Source organism: Saccharomyces paradoxus, chromosome XI (assembly GCF_002079055.1).
Source record: "Saccharomyces paradoxus chromosome XI, complete sequence".
In the NCBI taxonomy this organism is placed as follows: Eukaryota; Fungi; Ascomycota; class Saccharomycetes; order Saccharomycetales; family Saccharomycetaceae; genus Saccharomyces; species Saccharomyces paradoxus.
The window spans coordinates 319,224-338,757 of NC_047497.1; the positions used below are offsets into that span (position 1 = coordinate 319,224).

The 19,534-nt window shown below is 38.1% G+C and overlaps 10 protein-coding genes and 2 non-coding genes across 12 annotated transcripts; 8 read left to right on the forward strand and 4 right to left on the reverse strand.

Moving 5' to 3' along the window:
* Positions 1-367: 367 nt before the first annotated feature.
* On the forward strand, positions 368-1,138 carry OSI1 (Osi1p; the record flags this gene model as incomplete). Its single annotated transcript, XM_033911663.1, has 1 exon — positions 368-1,138. The coding sequence occupies one exon, from the start codon at positions 368-370 to the stop codon at positions 1,136-1,138; it is 771 nt and encodes a 256-aa protein (XP_033767554.1).
* Positions 1,139-2,377: 1,239 nt separating this feature from the next.
* SPAR_K01400 (uncharacterized protein) lies at positions 2,378-3,100 on the forward strand (the record flags this gene model as incomplete). The annotated part of the gene is made up of 1 exon (XM_033911664.1): positions 2,378-3,100. The coding sequence occupies one exon, from the start codon at positions 2,378-2,380 to the stop codon at positions 3,098-3,100; it is 723 nt and encodes a 240-aa protein (XP_033767555.1).
* Positions 3,101-3,452: 352 nt separating this feature from the next.
* SPAR_K01410 (L-methionine (R)-S-oxide reductase) lies at positions 3,453-3,995 on the forward strand (the record flags this gene model as incomplete). Its single annotated transcript, XM_033911665.1, has 1 exon — positions 3,453-3,995. The coding sequence occupies one exon, from the start codon at positions 3,453-3,455 to the stop codon at positions 3,993-3,995; it is 543 nt and encodes a 180-aa protein (XP_033767556.1).
* A 404-nt stretch (positions 3,996-4,399) lies between these two features.
* On the reverse strand, positions 4,400-4,473 carry SPAR_Ktrna9V. Its single transcript has one exon. It is a non-coding gene; the product is annotated as a tRNA-Val (tRNA).
* A 1,318-nt stretch (positions 4,474-5,791) lies between these two features.
* SPAR_K01420 (uncharacterized protein) lies at positions 5,792-6,028 on the forward strand (the record flags this gene model as incomplete). The annotated part of the gene is made up of 1 exon (XM_033911666.1): positions 5,792-6,028. One exon carries the CDS (start codon positions 5,792-5,794, stop codon positions 6,026-6,028), a length of 237 nt encoding a protein of 78 aa, XP_033767557.1.
* An 829-nt stretch (positions 6,029-6,857) lies between these two features.
* Positions 6,858-9,872, forward strand: NUP100 (FG-nucleoporin NUP100; the record flags this gene model as incomplete). The annotated part of the gene is made up of 1 exon (XM_033911667.1): positions 6,858-9,872. The coding sequence occupies one exon, from the start codon at positions 6,858-6,860 to the stop codon at positions 9,870-9,872; it is 3,015 nt and encodes a 1,004-aa protein (XP_033767558.1).
* A 347-nt stretch (positions 9,873-10,219) lies between these two features.
* SPAR_Ktrna10H lies at positions 10,220-10,291 on the reverse strand. The gene has a single exon. It is a non-coding gene; the product is annotated as a tRNA-His (tRNA).
* Positions 10,292-11,465: 1,174 nt separating this feature from the next.
* On the forward strand, positions 11,466-11,927 carry YNK1 (nucleoside diphosphate kinase; the record flags this gene model as incomplete). Its single annotated transcript, XM_033911668.1, has 1 exon — positions 11,466-11,927. One exon carries the CDS (start codon positions 11,466-11,468, stop codon positions 11,925-11,927), a length of 462 nt encoding a protein of 153 aa, XP_033767559.1.
* Positions 11,928-12,585: 658 nt separating this feature from the next.
* On the forward strand, positions 12,586-12,807 carry DPC7 (Dpc7p; the record flags this gene model as incomplete). The annotated part of the gene is made up of 1 exon (XM_033911669.1): positions 12,586-12,807. One exon carries the CDS (start codon positions 12,586-12,588, stop codon positions 12,805-12,807), a length of 222 nt encoding a protein of 73 aa, XP_033767560.1.
* Positions 12,808-13,118: 311 nt separating this feature from the next.
* Positions 13,119-13,739, reverse strand: YET1 (Yet1p; the record flags this gene model as incomplete). Its single annotated transcript, XM_033911670.1, has 1 exon — positions 13,119-13,739. The coding sequence occupies one exon, from the start codon at positions 13,737-13,739 to the stop codon at positions 13,119-13,121; it is 621 nt and encodes a 206-aa protein (XP_033767561.1).
* Positions 13,740-14,460: 721 nt separating this feature from the next.
* On the forward strand, positions 14,461-17,370 carry MNR2 (putative Mg(2+) transporter MNR2; the record flags this gene model as incomplete). The annotated part of the gene is made up of 1 exon (XM_033911671.1): positions 14,461-17,370. The coding sequence occupies one exon, from the start codon at positions 14,461-14,463 to the stop codon at positions 17,368-17,370; it is 2,910 nt and encodes a 969-aa protein (XP_033767562.1).
* A 305-nt stretch (positions 17,371-17,675) lies between these two features.
* Positions 17,676-18,179, reverse strand: SPAR_K01480 (uncharacterized protein; the record flags this gene model as incomplete). The annotated part of the gene is made up of 1 exon (XM_033911672.1): positions 17,676-18,179. The coding sequence occupies one exon, from the start codon at positions 18,177-18,179 to the stop codon at positions 17,676-17,678; it is 504 nt and encodes a 167-aa protein (XP_033767563.1).
* Positions 18,180-19,534: the final 1,355 nt, after the last annotated feature.

Genomic DNA, 19,534 nt, shown 5'->3' on the forward strand with positions numbered 1-19,534 from the left:
AACTTAACTTTCATAACTTGCATTAGTGTGATTATTCGTTCCTGATTAATACACTGTGCAAAAACTGCAGAAAGTATAACTTTACCGTGGTTACTTATTTTTTTCCATCAACGTCCGCGGGTCTGATAAAACGAACCAATTTCACAATTCCTCCAGAAATACCTCAACAGAAATGGTATTAGTAATGGGATTAGTAATGAGGTTATAATGCTTAGTAATGTGATTGTTCATACTAATAAAGAAAATATTATACCAGTTATAAATAATAGATAGGTTACGATGCTTCGAGCGATCTTTGAAGTTTTTAAAAATAAAACCATATTTCAGGTGATATTAATTAGTGAACTTCGAAGCAAACAAACTCAACATGACTAGTTCATCAGAAATGACTTATTTTATTATCGGTGGTAACCGTGGGATTGGTTTTAATTTGGTCAAAATTTTAAGCGGTTCTACGGATAATACTGTTATAACCTCTATTCGTGGATCACCTTCATTGCCTAAGAATAAACAAGTGGTGGATTTAGCAAAAATCAGGAAGAATATCCATATTGTCCAGCTTGACCTTACAGAAGATGAAAGCATTGGCAATATTGCAAACGAGATCAAGAAAACGCCATCCTTTTCGGGTATTGATGTCTTTATCGCATGCTCTGGAATATCTGATTCTTATTACGAGGTCTTAAAAACTCCCAAATCGGTGTGGCTCAAGCATTACAACACAAATGCCCTCGGTCCGATACTAACCCTTCAAAAAGTTTACCCATTGCTTCTTTTGAAAAAGGCACGGAAGATATTCTTTATCTCTAGTGTTGCAGGGTCTATCAATGGATTTGTACCAATTTCTGTTTCCGCTTATGGTCAGTCGAAAGCTGCCTTGAATTATGCAGTAAAAGCGCTCAGTTTTGAGTTGAAACCGGAGGGTTTTACTGTTGTTGCTTTTCACCCGGGTATGGTATCTACTGATATGGGCCAATCTGGTATTGATCACTTTAAAGAGAAAAATATAGACGTAAGCGGCATAGATATTATCACACCGGAAGAAAGTGCCTCTGCGTTAGTTAATGTCTTTGGAAAAATTTTACCAGGGGATAATGGGAAGTTTTTCAACTATGACGGCAGCGAAAGCGTCTTTTAGATAAGTGCAAATTTAGAGCTGCCGATATACAACTCAGATATGAAATATACCTTTATAATATAATTTTTATAGGTGGTTGGTATGTGATGGTAACTTTATGCTTCCGTCTCATGCCCCTTTAAGAAAAGTATTTTGTGGAGAAAAATGGAACCACTTTGTATGTTGCTCTTCTAACGCTCAACCGGCTTGGAAACTATCTCTAATGTCCTGTGGTTTTATTTGGAGGTGGTATATTATGGTCCTTAAACCGACGGTTCTGCACATTTTGTTAAAAACCATCTCGTGGCATTATAGGTGTGAATTGCCAGGCTGAGAAGATGCTTATCAACCTATAACAGGTCTGTTATTAATAACTATTCCTATACAATACCCGAAAGCCACTGGGCTGTCAAATCATCAAGGCAAACAGCGGTTGGAAATGTACCCGTCACGAGCGTTGAGGCTAGAATACCGGTTCAACTCAGTCACACAAAAAAATTCCGCGGTAGTGATGCTCAAGCCATCAGATAACGATGGAAAGATTTTGTATTCAATGCTCTGCAAACTTACTGAAACGGCGCTCGTGGAGATTTTATGATTGCAATGGTTTTATGTTACTGTTGTTGTTTATTTATGTTTTTTCTTGATCTTAATAGTTTTTGACATATATTGTAGGCTCTGATCGTAGGCTCTGATCGTAGGCTCTATCTGCATAAAAAAGCAATGATATATCTTTAAAACTTAAGAATGTAAACGGGCGCAAATAATATTGCGCCTGCATACGAACTTGGGTTTTTATAGCTCGTATGCGCGGTTGATCTCCACTGCTGCCAAAAAATCATACTTAAATACCAAACAAAAAATTGAGCTTTAGCGTCCAAAAACTTTCACAGAAACGTTCGCCACTATGAACACATGTAAAAGGCCATTCGAGAGCATTTATCGTCTTTCTCGGACGCAGTTTTCTCTATTTCGATTTTTAATAGCAATTAAAATGGGGTGAGCAGACGGAAATGGCGAAGTGGTGGATGCCTTTGATATCAGTCAAGCTTTATAGTACCGGACGGTGAGTTAGTATTACACTAGTTATTCTATTCTTTTCAGAAAGCGAGCTGGCGTGATGAATTTGCTCCAAAAAATCGGCCGCTTAGTCATCAAACGAGAACAGTAGATAACTGCGGTAAATTATATATTAATAGAGAATTGTAGAATGTAGAATTACTAAAACGTTTCAATAAGGATCCATGAATTTATTTCAAAATGTACATTCCGAAACATTTTGAGTCCACAGAACTCTCAAAACAGGTTGAAATTATTAAAAAAAACCCGCTAGGAACACTATTCTCCTCTGAGGCTGGCAGGCTAGGTTTCTTCAGATGGAACTACCCTTCCAATGAAGATGATCCTGATTTTGATATGTGCGCATCACATATTCCATTTGTATTCGGGGAGTTTGATAGTGGAGAATATAAACTTATTGCACATTTAGCACGGAAAAATCAACAAGTGGAAATGCTGGAAAGAGTTCAGAAATGCTTAGTGGTATTTCAGAGCGTCGATTCATACATTTCTCCGGCGTGGTACCCAATGAAGAAAAAGACTCATAAATTCGTGCCAACATGGGATTTTGCCGCTGTGCACGTTTACGGTAAACCAAAGATTATCCGCGATGATAAAGACTGGCTCATTAATATGTTATCAACTTTGACTGACCAAGAAGAAGAGAAAAGACCTGAGGGGGAAATATACGAGGAAAAGTGGAGCGTTTCTGATGCCCCAGATTCCTACATCGATGCTATGCTTAAAAACATTGTCGGGCTTGAAATTGATATTACTCATATTCAATCGAAATTTAAATTCGATCAAAATAAATCACAGGTTAATGTTGAAGGCGTTGTTGAAAATTTACTCAAAGAAGTTGGTGGAGAAAAAGGCCAAGAAATGGCTCACCTTGTAAAAGATAACTATCCAGGTAGCTTATAAGTTTTGTACTTTCTCCGTGCGTTAAGTATCAATTATTTATTCATTTGTTTTCTTTCTTTTCTTATTCAATCTTTTAACTTTGACTTTAGCAAAAGGGCAGGGCCCATCTGTGATAAATAGAAAGGACACAAAGACAACGTTTAGCTGTTCTTTGTAGAGAGAAAACCATGTTTGGAGAAAATGTAGAAAGATCTTTATAGTCGAGTTTAATAACGAAACATTATCCCTTTTAACGAATGATAAGACCATCGATATCTTCATGTTTGTGTTATGACGTTCTTCTCATATCGTGAACGCAGACAAAGACATTTGCTGATGAGAGCAAGTTTTTGAATTTAATAGAATAGCAAACATGGGTTCATCAACTAAGTTCCATCATGCCGACCACGTTAACTATTCGTCAACTCTGAGTAAGGAAGAAATTCTTGAACAGCTTCTGCTGTCCTATGAAGGTCTATCAGAGGGGCAAGTCAATTGGGTTTGTAATTTGTCAAACGCTTCGTCATTGATCTGGCATGCGTACAAGTCATTAGGTGTCGATGTGAATTGGGCTGGGTTTTACGTTACTCAAGGTAGCGAAGAAAATACAATGCTATTGGGCCCATTTCAAGGCAAGGTCGCTTGTCAAATGATTCAATTTGGCAAAGGTGTTTGCGGAACTGCGGCTTTCACAAGAGAGACCCAGATCGTCCCAGATGTCAACAAATATCCAGGTCATATTGCGTGCGATGGAGAAACCAAAAGCGAGATCGTTGTTCCAATCATATCCAATGATGGTAAGACAATGGGTGTCATAGACATAGATTGTTTGGATTATAAAGGATTCGACGAAGTGGACAAAGAATTCCTAGAAAGGCTTTCCAAATTAATTAATAAATCCTGTGTCTTTAAATAACAGTTTTGCGAACGAACATGTACTTTACCTTTTTTAATTGATATTCTTCACAAGAATCTCTGTTGCATTTATTATCGGACGGCAGTTGATTTTTCTCTGTATCTCCCAATTTCCAATCAGATATCTATTGGAGGGCGCGAAAGTGAAATAAATAAATATCATGGAGGGGTTATGGGGCTTAGAAGATCTTTGGTAAAGACGATTTTTTCACTGGTCAGATTCGCAGCCATCAATTTTTGTCCGTGTTTTTTATTAAAGATTAGAGGCGACATTTAGTCGTAATACTTAATCGTAATGTTTACCCTCATACCATCGATATTCAGCGTTTGTTAGAATTTCTTTGCTTGCATAACACATCAAGGGAGATGACTGAGAAACTTGGACTAAAAAATAAAAAACTAAATTGATTTCGCCCAGGATCGAACTGGGGACGTTCTGCGTGTTAAGCAGATGCCATAACCGACTAGACCACGAAACCTTTAAATTATTGGATAATTTATTTTCTTAAATCATATTTATTGTACATGACATTTCGCTAAAATTCACGCTTACCACCAAGTCAGGTGTAGTTTTTTGTTGGAATGAAATTCTAATATCACCTATTTAGTAGCATTCATGTTACTAGTATATATCACATGCGGAGTAAGAAGATGACATAAAGATTGAGAAACAGTCATCCAATCCAATGGAAGCTGAAATGCAAGGATTGATAATGTAATAGGATAATGAATGACAACATATAAAGTGAAAGAAGAAATAAAAATATTGTTATGTAGAATATCGATTCCCTTTTGTGGATTCATATATCCTCGAGGAAAACTTATAGTATATTCTGCATACCTAATATTATAGCCTTTACCAATAATGGGATCCCAACAATTCTCCAATTATTCGCCTAAATTCATTTCTTATAGAAAAGAAGAGAACGCCTCAAATGCGTTTGGGCACAACTGCTATGATTGATCATTCATCCAAAACACTTGCATCAACATTGGTCAAAACCTTGGTCACATTTATTAATGCACAGTGATAAGGAAATTATGCCAAAAAATCCGAGCACCAACTCTCTGCGGCGAGGTATTTAGAAATTAAGCGGCTTGTGCGCCTAATTTCACATGATAATTGAAAATCCTGAACCCTGAAGGAAGAGCCTAAAAAGGAAGCTTATCTAACCTTATTAAACAAAACATTTCCTAGATGCGGGAGCCTCACTCACTAAAAATCTTCGGCAATATTGTGTTACTTGAGTCGTTAAGCATCGCCATTAAAAGTATGTGGATCCTTCCGCTACATGAAGTCCAAGGGAAGGTGTTAGCCACAATAGAAGAGGCAGCCCCTTTATATTTTATTAAGGGAGAAGCCTATCTTCAAGTATGTATACAATAGTCTTCCGTGTGGTTGCACTACATTACAGGTCCCGTGAATAAAAGTTACATGCCCATAAAAGTTGGGAATGATCATGGGGTTTTAGTTCATGCGGGCCGCAGTTGTGGCGCTTCTGTCACATTTTTGCCCATCCGGTAAGGGCAGAAAAAAAAAACGTGAAAATTAAAAAGTGTGGCATTTCGATATCTATTGCCATTCATGCGGCCATTTCTCGAGACAATGCCTACTTTTGTTTCAACTGTGAGGCCCTAGAATAGTTGGATTCCGATGTAGGCAATGGAAGAAACAATCATATATAACAGCAGAGCCTAATGTTGCATGCATCTTTCAACACCTACGATCTTTTTCTGTAGGACTTAGTGATAGCAATCTAATAAATCATAAATCAACGGTATATAATATCAACTACAATGCAGGCAAATCATTCAGTTAGTTACCTTTACGAACCAAGCGCTTCAAAGAGACCCAACGGGTTCTTACCACAAACACAAAAGCAAGCAAATTTACAAAAAGCTTTAAACCAAACTGAGGAGGAAATAGAAGATGAGGACCTGATGGTGGACCTCAACACAGGATCTTTAACTCCTGTTAAGTTAAAATATTGGACTCAAATGAGCAATATTACAGAAAAGTTTGGCAAGCTGTGAGACAAATTTTAACGATAATTTTCGATTAGCTCTTTACTTTTTTTCATTTTGACTGTCAATGCTGGAGGTTGTTTAATTAATGAATGTTTAGTTTGACTAGCTGTTCTGCTCAATCCCTATTTACCGGTGAGACTTTTTGTTATAGATATTTGAAATATTCATTTTTCAGGAAGGTGTTTTTATAGATTTTTTTGGTTGTTTTTTTATGTAGATGTCCCTGTTTTAATTACTTATGCATAATACGAATTTTAGTCTATTAAGCTAAAAAATTTTTGTTTTATTTTCACCACTAATTTTAGTGTGATAATAATAGCAATAATTATTAAATGATTTTAATATATATATATATTATATTATAAATTATGAAACATTGCTTAGAATAAAAAATTTGTAATGAAATCATCTGCAGTATTTTGCTACCTGTTTATTGCGAGTACGGGCCGCATCATCCGGATGGCCATGGGAAATAACCGACGAAAGGAATAAGAATTCTTTACTAACGTTCACAAAGTAAAGACAACCTAGCATTAGAAATCCATTTGGTTGATTGATAGACTAGATGGAGATTGCTCTGTGTTTTGGTGACCGGTTAGAACGGAAAGTGTTACCCATCTTGCAATTACTGTGACACCATAAATATTTGCCGTAAGCGAAGAAAAAAAGTATGAAAAAAAAAGCATATCAATGCTGAAGTCATCTACAAATGACCACCACTTTTAAACCTAAGAAGAAGTGAAAAATAACATATAGTCGAGCACTTTTGTCAATTGAAAAAAATCAGCTCTGCTTCCGGACTACTTAGTACATTTAATTCTTTCAGGTGCTGACAATGTTTGGTAATAATAGACCAATGTTTGGAGGGAGCAACCTTTCCTTTGGATCAAACACGTCATCCTTTAGTGGGCAACAATCGCAGCAGCCAAACTCTCTTTTTGGAAATAGCAATAACAATAATAATTCCACCAGCAACAATGCTCAATCAGGGTTTGGTGGATTCACCTCTACCGCTAGCAGTAATAATAACAGTTTGTTTGGAAATAACAACAGTGCCCAGAACAATGGGACTTTTGGCCAATCAGTGGGCACCGCTCAAAATTCACCGTTTGGCTCATTAAACTCTTCAAATACCAGTAATGGGAACACTTTTGGAGGATCCAATTCAGTGGGCTCTTTCGGTGGTAATACCAACAATGCATTTAGTAATAACAATAATAATAGTAACGGTACAAATTCCTCATTTGGTTTAAATAAGCCGAATACAGGAGGAACCTTGTTTGGTTCGCAGAATAATAATAGTGCAGGTGCTTCTAGTTTATTTGGCGGCCAAAGTGCAACTACCACTGGAACATTCGGAAACACCGGAAGTAGTTTTCGAACGGGCCTGAATAGTAATGGCTCTAACGTCTTTGGAGCAGGAAACAACACACAAAACAATACTACTGGCGGTTTATTTGGCAACCAACAATCTTCAGCGTTTGGGGCAAACAATCAACAAGGAAGTCTATTTGGACAGCAATCTCAAAACACTAATAATGCATTTGGTAATCAAAACCAGCTTGGGGGGAGCTCATTTGGATCAAAACCAGTTGGTTCAGGGTCATTATTTGGTCAGAACAACAACAATCTAGGAAACACAAACAACAATAGCAATGGATTGTTCGGTCAAACCAATGCCAGTAACCAAGGCAACCCTAGCGGTGGACTCTTTGGACAAAACTCGATGAACAGCAGCACCCAAGGGATATTTGGCCAAAACAATAATCAAATGCAAATGAATGGCAATAATAACAACAATGTATTTGGAAAGACAAACACTGTTACCAGTTTTGGTCAGCAACCAAACAACAACTCTGGATCTCTCTTCGGAAACAAGCCATCCAGCGGCGGATTATTTGGTCAACAGGGTACTTCTACAAATACCTTTTCAAATTCTGCATCAGGAGGTTTGTTTGGCCAAAATAATCAACAGCAGGGATCTGGGCTGTTTGGTCAAAATCCCCAGACAAGCGGTAGTGGTGGACTTTTTGGACAGGGCAACCAGCAGCAGCAGCAGCAGCAGCAGCAGCCCAACACGTTCACTCAATCTGGTACTGGAACAGGTACCTTCGGACAGAACAACAACCAGCAACAGCAATCAACGGGTTTGTTTGGTGCCAAGCCAACAGGAACAACAGGATCTCTTTTCGGAGGTAACTCTTCAGCTCAGCCAAGCTCTCTTTTTGGAACTACCAACGTACCCACCTCAAATTCACAGTCACAGCAAGGAAATAATCTTTTTGGTGCAACCAGGCCGACTAACATGCCTTTCGGAGGAAATCCCACTACAAATCAGCCAGGAAGTGGAAGTAGTCTGTTTGGGGCTAAACCCGCCTCCACCACCGGTTCACTATTTGGGAATAACACAGCTTCTACGGCAGTACCTTCCACAAATGGGTTATTTAACAATAACGCTAACAATCCAAGTAGCAATACGAACACGGGACTTTTCGGTGCAAAGCCAAATTCCCAGTCAAAAGCTGCACTAGGGGGAGGTTTATTTGGTAATTTAAGCTCTAACTCCTCCACAATTGGTCAAAGTAAACCAGCTTTTGGAGGCACAAACCAAAGTACTGGACTCTTTGGTGCTACTGGCACAAACTCTTCAACTGCTGGTTCAACTGCTGGACTTCTTGGCCAGAATAATAACACGCTTAATATCGGTACACATAGTGTACCACCTGTTAACAATACCTCTCAAAATTCTCTTATGGGTACGACGGCGGTTTCTTCCTTACAACAAAGTGCAGTAACTAATGAACAGCTTTTTTCCAAGATTTCAATCCCCAACTCCATCACTAATCCAGTTAAAGCAACGGCTTCAAAAGTGAACGCGGATATGAAAAGAAATAATAGTCTCACATCTGCCTATAGACTAGCCCCAAAACCGTTATTTGCTCCCTCTTCTGGTAACGATACTAAATTTCAAAAGTGGGGGAAGACAACAGAAGGAGGTGGTGGAGAAAGCAGTGCCATCAATTCTTTTACGGGTTCAGGATCCAACTTTTTGAATTCAAATGACTTGTTGTTTGATCCAGATAGAAGATACTTGAAGCATCTAGTGATTAAAAACAATAAAAACTTGAATGTTGTGAGTTCTGATGATGAAGAAGCAAGCAAGGTTAAATTGGTGACGTTTACAACAGAATCAGCCTCCAAAGACGATCAACTCGCATCAAGCCCCGCTGCTTCAAACATAACTGAAAAAGCTTACTCCTCTCAGGTCGATGTAAAAGATAATTGTGTTAAAAGCATTTCTGACTTTCAATCGGAAGCTACAAATGGACCCACCTCTATACCAATGGTTGAGAATGAAAAAATTGGCAACAAAGTTCCTGGTCTATTGAGCAATGACGTCACTTTTTTCAAGAATAACTACTATATTTCACCTTCCATGGAAACGCTTGGCAATAAATCATTGATTGAACTTCGCAAGGTAAACAACTTAATCATTGGACAAAGGCACTATGGTAAAGTCGAGTTTCTGGAGCCTGTTGATTTGTCGAATATACCGTTAGATACTTTGTGCGGTGATCTTGTCGCCTTTGGACCAAAATCATGTTCAATATACGAAAACTGTTCCATCAAACCGAGAAACGGCGAAGGTATTAATGTTCGTTGTAGAGTGACTTTATATTCCTGCTTCCCTATTGACAAAGAAACAAGGAAACCCATAAATAATATAACACATCCTCTACTGAAAAGAAGTATAGCCAAACTAAAAGAAAATCCAGTGTACAAGTTCGAAAGTTATGACCCCGTAACTGGTACCTACAGTTACACCGTAGATTCTCCAGTTTTACCTTAAGCCGAATTAATTTTTGCAGATAATCTTTTTATCAACTAAATAGTTTAGATGTTCAGCTGATAGATTTTCGTTGTATTGTATATATAATAATTGTCGGAAAGATTATTTATAACTTTTCTACAAGAGATTTTTGACAAAGCGCCATAACATGTTTAACTGATATTTCAAGAATGCAAGGAATGATTGAGGTTCTATAAATTTTAGGAAAGAAAACCAACCTCTTCTAAGTGAATACTTGTGGCAGAGCCGTAATGAAAGAAAATTGCTTCACGACTCAAAAACGTGACCTTGATTACAATGACATTGGAATTGAACTGACAACGAACCAAGGAAGAATAAAAATTAAATGCCATCTCCTAGAATCGAACCAGGGTTTCATCGGCCACAACGATGTGTACTAACCACTATACTAAGATGGCAAACAACTACAAGGGAATTTCTCATAGCGAAATTACTTATCAAAGTGTTAAAAAAGCTTCAGATCTAAACTTAATCTTGTTCTTCTTCTATTTCTTTATATAACACCTTGGATTGTCGTTTCCTAGAATGCTAGTATTTATATATGTTGATTTAATACTGTTTGAGACAATGTGTCTTCGGTCGTTTCAGATGTAATTGGCAATTACCCTTTTAAGTAATTGTTAGCATTTCATCTGCGACATAGTTGTTACTATCAACGTAGGTTATCCAGTTTCAACCATGACAGAGAGTCCACCAATTTTGCCCCCCTGATGGAATCAATGGACATTTTAGTTCCAATTGATCCTGGAACTGTGGTTGTTAAGAGGAATTACCCCACGCCACCTATAAAAGGGAGTAATCAAATGCGGTGCAAGAGGATGGCATAAAGATTGAGAAACAGTCACCCAATCTAATGGAAGCTGAAATGCAAGGATTGGTAATGTAATAGGAAAATGAGTGACAACATATAAAAGGAAAGAAGGTATAGTATTATTATTATGTAGAACTATCGATTCCCTTTTGTGGATTCCTATATCCTCGAGGAGAACTTATAATGTATTCTGTATACCTAATATTATAGGCTTTAACAACATTGGAATTCCAACCATTATCCAATTATTCCCCCAATTCTCAGATGTTGGAGCTACTAATCATGTTCGAGTGACCTGTGCTGCCCTATCTTCCTATTTATTACACGTGAAGTTATGAATTGAAAGTGATCAGTGTAGAAATCTGACAATAGTGTCAACAAAAGAAATATCGAGAGAAAAAAAGTTCATTGAAATTGTGAACGAGAAAAAAAGGGAGATTGGCAAGTATCACAAAGTGTCAAGCCTGACACTTTTTCTTTTCTTCCATTTCAATTGAATTTGTTCGGCTCCATTGACCTGAGAACCACGTCCATCAAATTAAAAGGCGCGTAATTCGCTTCATTTCGTGTCTTCGAAAATGAAGACCAGTTTTCCTCCTTAAAGTACTTTAATTCGGGCAGCCGATTATATAAAGTGAAAGAATAATACTTCGCTAACTCGGTATCGTTTTCCTTTTCGAAATCGATTATTTCTTAACCTCTTTTGTTGAGTTATTAATTTCTTTTTAGAAAACCATCTCATAAATCTTTCAGTACAAAAAATGTCTAGCCAAACTGAAAGAACTTTTATTGCGGTAAAACCAGATGGTGTCCAGAGGGGCTTAACGTCTCAGATTTTATCTCGTTTTGAAAAAAGAGGTTATAAACTGGTTGCTATTAAATTAATAAAAGCTGATGACAAACTACTGGAGCAACATTACGCAGAGCACGTTGGTAAACCATTCTTCCCAAAGATGGTATCCTTCATGAAATCTGGCCCTATTTTGGCCACGGTCTGGGAGGGTAAGGATGTAGTTAAGCAAGGAAGAACCATTCTTGGTGCTACTAATCCTTTGGCCAGTGCGCCAGGCACCATTAGAGGTGATTTTGGCATTGACCTAGGCAGAAACGTCTGTCACGGTAGTGATTCTGTTGAAAGCGCCGAACGGGAAATCAACCTGTGGTTCAAGAAGGAAGAATTAATTGATTGGGAATCTAATCAAGCCAAGTGGATCTATGAATGAATAATGAATGGTATAGAAAGATACAGGAAGGTGGCTTTTTGGCAATTTATATCATATTTCCTCGCTAATTAACTTATATAATGAAACTTTTGAAAGGGGAGCACGATTTGTAAAAGAAAAACAAATGCTGTTGCCTCTATATAATGCATTTATAATCCTTAATAACACTCGATGTCAAACGCTTTTGGCTTCCAGCGTACAATTGGCATGCTTTTCTCTCCTCTTCGGCCGCTATAGTATCATTAAAAATATAAGGGGGTATATATCTGTTACGATCATGGAGTGTGTGACTTTCATTCAACTTTAGCGAATAGTCTTTAAAGAATCCGAAAGCATCCCCACTGGCGCCATTGTGTAGCTCATCGCGCTTAGGTTATGAAGGGGTACATTCGAGTATAGGCAGCCTGAAGTGGATTTCCCTATTGAACGGTAGATTTAAGGGTGCCCAACCCTTAAGTAGGGAACTACTACTGCCCTTTTGTATCTGACAGTCTTTCTCCAATAGATTCGACAAAATGCAGGGATGCCAAGTTAAAATTCCTAGCAGGACTTATATATTAGACTTGTAGTTGGATTTTATCGCTTAAACCATTCAAGGTATCTTATGCTGAACTCTTTAAAAACCAGAATTCAAGGTAAAAAAAGTTTACAATAAATAATGAACTCCAATATTCTGAAATTATTACAACGGACTAGTAAAAGATTTGTCTCGTCAAAGGATTTTGAACCTGTGATAGGGTCTAATCCGAAAAAGCAAACGTCTAGACTAGTGGTCGGTTCTGTTGGTGTTATGATTCCAGTTCTACTTTATCTTTTCTATAAGAACAATAGCAATCATAGCGAAATTAAGAAGATATACCAAAATGAGAAAAAAATTTAGAAGGCTATTATATGAAGGTTTTTATATATAGCACAGTATGTTATACTGAGTCACGAAGCGCATGCTTTTTTGTTCTGTCTCATTAACAATTTTTTTCGTCTTTTTTCAAACATAAATAGTTGGTAACACATAAGGCATATATTCATTTGATTGGTACGTAGTCACCTTCTTTTTAATTCAATAGTTTTTTTCTAACGTTCAGAAAATGGAATACAAAGAAAAATGTAGTACCATTCTAATATTGCGTCATGACCAAAGAAGTGTGAACACTGGAAGCACACATATATACATGTATACATACGTATATCTATTTAATTTCCTTTCTTCGCAGCTTCAGCAGCGGCTACGTTTCCAGGTTGATTCTTCTCATCAAAATATTTCTCTAAGTTTTTGACTTGCTTTTGTAGGCCCTCCAACGAAATTTGCTTTTTCTTCAGTTCTTCTTGAAGTTTAACGGAATCAGCTTCTTTTGAATCTTTCTTAGCGTTTGGAGAAGGTTTATTTGATTTTTGTTTTTTTTGTTCGTTGATTAAGCCTTGGTATTTCACCAGTCTCTTGACAATAGACATGACAGTTGGGATGCAGATAGAAAAATACAATATGAACCCGGAAATGTACATATTTCTTTGATTGTAAGCTCTTGATGCTAGAGCCTGTATTGGAGTTACAGCAGATGACCCCATTGAGCCACTGTTATCGTTGTGGTATAATGAAACACGGATTTGAGACCTCTTCCATGAATCGATAAACAACAGACCAACAAGACAACCCGTTATAAAGATTATAGTTTTTATTTGCTGCTTCGCTGTCAATTGATTATAGGTGCTAAAAATACCTCTACGGATCCGGAATGGTAATGGCAAAACGAAGATGAAGAGCATCACCATCTCAATGGTGAGCAATAAAAATAATGTTGTAAAGTATAAACTCATTGCAATTGGTTACTTTATTTTTTCCCTGGTCTTCAGTAGTTGTCACCTTACAAAAAAGGTTAGTAGAAAGGAGTGTTGCAATAAATGAATAACTTTGAAGTAGAAATCGCACTACAAGGTCCACTTGGCATATATTTCTATTTTTGCACTACGCCAGAGGGTTTAGTAGCGCCCCCTTTATGTTAACGTATGCTGTGATATAGCATACAGCTGCGGGTTACGCGCAAATTGTTTAGGTGTAGGCAATATATATCGATAAGGTTAACACTTTGCAAGTAGGTAAGATGATATGATATGGATGAGCCCAAGCCGATTTGTCAGCACTTTTGAACGCAGCGATAGTGCTGTATCTAGGCTCTCTCTCTCCCTTTCTTTTCTATCTAAGGTTTTATGCGCAATCAAAATACTCTGCTGCTGCAACGGGCGGCGATCTACGGAGAAATTTTTGGCATAAAGTCAAACTTAGAAAGAGCACATAAGCCGTAACCTCTTTTTGATATAAGAAACTTAGTCTAGATTGTTGTTAGTACTACCTGGCACTTTAAATATATTTTGTACTATCGTATACTTGTATAACTATTCATCATTTTCTGGTTTGCTAGTCCGCATTTTCTCATTTGATGACTAAGTTGTTCGTATAGTTACACTGAGTTTATCCCCTTACTTCGAGAGTAAATTGAGAGAATAGAAGTGAGAAGTGTACAGAAAAAAAGAAGTTAGAATGAGCACTGATAACTCACAGAAGGATGAAGGTGTTCCTTTGCTTTCCCCTTACTCTAGTAGTCCTCAACTAAGGAAAAAAAAGCGCAATCAAAAAAGAAGGAAAGACAAGTTTGTTGGTCACTTGAAGTCAGACTCACGTAGACCAACACAACTGTTGCATGATAATTTGCAACACAATCATGGCCAGGTGACTGATTTTGATCAGATAGATTCGTGGGGCATGCTGCATGAATCTGATTCTACGAGTAATGACATAATAAAAAGTGAGGATCCTTCGCTCAAGGGCGCGTTCATTGATCATAGGCCCTCAATGAGCCAACCCAGAGAGGGGCCCCAAAGTGCGTCAAGCGCAGTCCAGCCACAACCAATAATGAAGTTCTCAACGCCTAGTTACAAGAAACCCTCAGGATTAAGACCCTCTGATCCGAATAGATCATTGGTATCGGATTTATCCCCTTCAGAGCTAGAATCGTGGTTGAAGAGAAGGAAATCTGTTCATAAGAGTTTTGTTGATGAAAACTCCCCTAGTGAGAGAAGACAATCGAACGCGAACAATGATGTTGTGATCGATGTTGATGCGCTAATGAACCACGTTAACAATAATGCAACTAATGGGGTTAATGACAACAGCAAGAGGAGAAAGAAAAAGAGGGGTTCTGATGATAGTAGCAACAAAAACTCCAAAACCACGTCCAGTGATACAAACGATGAGGAGGATGAGTATAATTCGAGGCCATCTTCTAGTCTTTCTTCGAATAATTCTTCTTTGGATGATGTTTGTTTAGTCCTCGACGACGAGGGGAGCGAAGTGCCAAAAGTTTGGCCTGATTGTACTGTTTTGGAAGAATTCTCCAAAGAAGAAACGGAGAGACTCAGAAGTCAAGCTATTCAAGATGCGGAAGCGTTCCACTTCCAATACGATGAAGATGAAGAGGATGGTACGTCAAATGAAGACGGAATTCTTTTTTCAAAGCCGATAGTAACCAATATCGATGTCCCTGAATTGGGTAATAGAAGGGTTAATGAAACAGAGAATTTGAAAAATGGCCGTTTAAGGCCAAAAAGAATTGCCCCATGGCATTTGATCCAACGTCCAATGGTCCTTGGATCCAACTCAACCAAGGATTCAAAATCAAGAATTCAAAGCGGATTACAAGATAATTTACTAGTCGGAAGAAATATTCAGTATCCTCCTCATATCATCTCTAATAATCCAGAACACTTTAGGTTCACTTATTTTAGGGTAGATTTGGATTCTACTGTTCATTCTCCTACAATATCTGGTTTATTGCAACCTGGTCAAAAATTTCAAGATTTATTTGTCGCTTCTATATACTCCCAGGATAGTAGTGCCGGTCATATCAAGACACATCCAAATTCTCCAACACCTGGTATGAAAGCAGAAACCGTATCTCAACTTCAAGGATTGACAACCAAGAATCCTTCCACATTGTCATCTATGTCGGTAGCAAATATAGAGGATGTTCCTCCATTCTGGTTGGATGTCAGTAATCCTACTGAAGAGGAGATGAAAATATTAAGTAAAGCTTTCGGAATTCACCCTTTAACTACAGAGGATATTTTTTTGGGAGAAGTTCGTGAGAAAGTGGAACTATTTAGAGATTATTATTTGATTTGTTTTAGAAGTTTTGATATTGTGGCAGAAAAGCATGTTCGTCGGAGGAAAAAGGAAAAGCAAGAGTCCGCTACATTGGATCATGAGAGTATTTCACGCCGTAAGTCGCAAGCCTACGGAGCCACCATGTCAAATGAGTCAAATGTAAATAACAATAATAGTACCAGCAATGCTAATAGAAGCAAATGGCTTCCATCAATTTTACGTTCACGCCGTCGGTCATCTGCAAACAGAACAACCAACACATCATCATCAAGCTACAAGCGTCGTGTCAAAAGCGAAAAGAAGAAGATGGAAGAAAACGAAAAATTCAAAAGAAAATCAGGAGACAGACACAAACCACGTGAGGGTGAATTAGAACCATTGAATGTTTACATTATTGTCTTCAGAACTGGTGTATTGACATTTCATTTTGCCCCCACACCACATCCCATCAATGTTCGAAGAAGGGCAAGGTTACTAAAGGACTACCTTAATGTTACCTCTGACTGGATTGCTTATGCCTTGATTGATGACATTACGGATGCATTTGCCCCTATGATAGAACTTATCGAAGATGAAGTCTATGAAATTGAGGATGCAATTTTGAAGATGCATCAGTCAGATGATTCTAGTGATAGCGATTCTAGTGATAGTGACTCCGATTCTGGCGCTAGCGATGAGGATGCATTCCCATTCGATGTTTATTCTAAAAAGACGTCGTATTCTAGTGCGAAATCCAGTGTGAGTTCAAGAAGTATGAGCAGTTCTGAAGCGTCGTTCAATGCAAATTTAATAGGTTGGAAGAGGAAAGGAGATATGTTAAGGCGGATTGGTGAATGCCGTAAAAGAGTTATGAGTATACTAAGATTGCTAGGTTCCAAAGCTGATGTGATAAAAGGATTTGCCAAAAGGTATAATGAACAATGGGAAGCTTCGCCACAATCTGAAATTGCAATGTATTTAGGCGATATTCAAGATCATATTGTAACGATGGTATCATCGCTAAACCATTATGAAAAACTGTTGAGTAGATCTCATTCAAATTATTTGGCACAAATTAACATTGATATGACGAAAGTTAATAATGATATGAACGACGTCTTGGGAAAAATTACCATACTTGGTACTATTGTTCTGCCAATGAATGTGATTACGGGTTTGTGGGGTATGAATGTTATTGTGCCTGGACAATACAGGGATTCATTGACATGGTTTATAGGCATTGTGCTTTTTATGTGTATGCTAGCATGCTCTGCATATATGTATACAAAGAGAAGATTCGGCTTTTAATTTAAGTCTTTTTTTGTGCACCAGCTGTTTTTTCTTCAATTTTACATATCAGCTTTTATTATTTTCTCTTCCGGAGAATAAAATTGTAAATTATCAGCACCATATTTTATTCTCGTGGTGATAAATATTTTTAATCTATTTATGTTTTTTTTCCGTGTCGGATTCTGCGTGTTTGTAAACGTTCTGCATTCCTTTATGTACGTACACAGTATGTCAGTGTCACTATACAAAGAATAAGGGAGGTGATGTGAGTCAAGAAGATGGATTGTTTCCATCACCAAATTATGGGGAAGGGGCTGAATTGATTAATTATCAAGGATTTCATTGTTAGCCAATTTTTCCTTGGCAAGATCTTGTTTCTCTTTCTGGAGTTGCTGCTTGTGTTCTTTTTTGTCCTTGTTTATCTGCTTCTGCTTTTCTGAATCAATTTGCGGTTTCAAATCGTTCTCCAAATTCTTTACTTCTTGTTGCTTTGCGACTTCATTATTGAACTTTTCTTTAGGTACTTTAGCTTGCTGCGGTTGTTTATTGTTGGTAGCGTCAGCTGCACCGCCGGCTACAACATTAGTATGATCGTTTCCACTCGCAGAAATATCAGAAGAATGATTTTCTAACTCGATCTTGGTTTCCTTATTCAGATCAGAATAGGCAATATTTATAACGAAATAGGCGCCGCATAACAGTAAAATGTATACTATAATCTTTTTCATAGGAGTAGTCAGATAACTGCCCTTTCTTCTAGAATTATATTTGCTTCCCGTTTTATAACGAGGTAAAAGATCTTTTTTCCTTCTGATATCACCTTGCATTTTTTTTATTACTATGAATCACTGTTATTTTAATTTATATTTGCCCAGAATGCCTTACCTTTATCTATATAATACTACTGTTTGGGAGGTATGTTGAAGGATTAGAGTGACTCTGGGAAGGCGCTAATTCTTAATCTTAATGACGAGATCACTTTTTTTGCTCTTCTGAAAAGATTAGAGGATTGTTACAGAGAAATCGCTATTCTTTTCTTTTTCTTCGTGTTTTTTTGTTAGAATACTGCACAGCTTGCTATCCCGCAGCAGAGTATGAAATGGCTCACGTCGTGCCTAATGACATGTAGATGCTTACCCTGTTTATACTTAATGCCTTCACAGCAGAATTTTTAAGGGTAGGCCTTATGTTTTTGACGTTCATCTGAGCGCATGGCTAACGGTATAGGGAGACGAAAAATGCAGCAAGGCCGCTGGCTTTATTGCGAGTAAATACAAACATAAGCACTGCCTGCCCCCTTTAAAACACATCTAATCGAAAGCTAAAAGCCCCAAACGATGAAGGGTTTTAAAAAATTTCGTCTCTTGCAGTATAAGGATGCAGTGAATCTATCCACAGACTGTTGATAAAAAAATGCCTGCCTTGCCTAGGGTAGTAGACTTCTGTTAGATTCTTCCTTTAGCGCACGAAGAGCCATGTTCTGATAAAAGATGCAACGTATCTTCGACGATGTAAGGCACACAGGACCTCTGAAGGCAAAGAAGTTGAGAAATTTGAAAAATAATCGCTCAAATAGGAATAATTGTCAAACGTAACGGTTTTTTAATTTTCCGAAATCAGGGGAGGGGAAAGAAAAGGGGAAGGGGTCTCCTCACAGGTATTGTGAGTTCCAAACTACTATTCTGCCAGCAGTAGAAAGTAATAATTTGAATAAAAAACATACATGGAAAGTACCGCTCCGGGAGATTTTGAGCGCGCAAAAAAAGCCCGAAGATCCGTTCCTTGAAAGAAGGGCAACCGCACACCAAGAAAAGAGAAAAGGTGGGGTTGGCCGTGAAGTACGAGCGCGGGGACGGATCCGTCACTATTATTATGTGGGGCCAGCAGCCGGCTGCTGGCGGGTACTGTTGTACGAAGCGGTTGGTAGCGATGAGAGTGGCCAGGGCTGCTAGAGTCGGTGCCGTGTAAACCCGGCGCAAATATCAGGCTGCAGGAACCGGCTTTCTCCCACGAGGTTTTACAGTCGACGGCGTACTGGTCATTTTTAGAACCTGAAAAACCCGAGCTAGAACTAGGACTCTTGAGCAATAAGGTTTGAGCATTGCTATTCTCCGGATAAACCAAACCCACCCTTTTGAGAGCGTTTAACAAAGGTCTCTTATCTCTTACAGCTATTATGGCT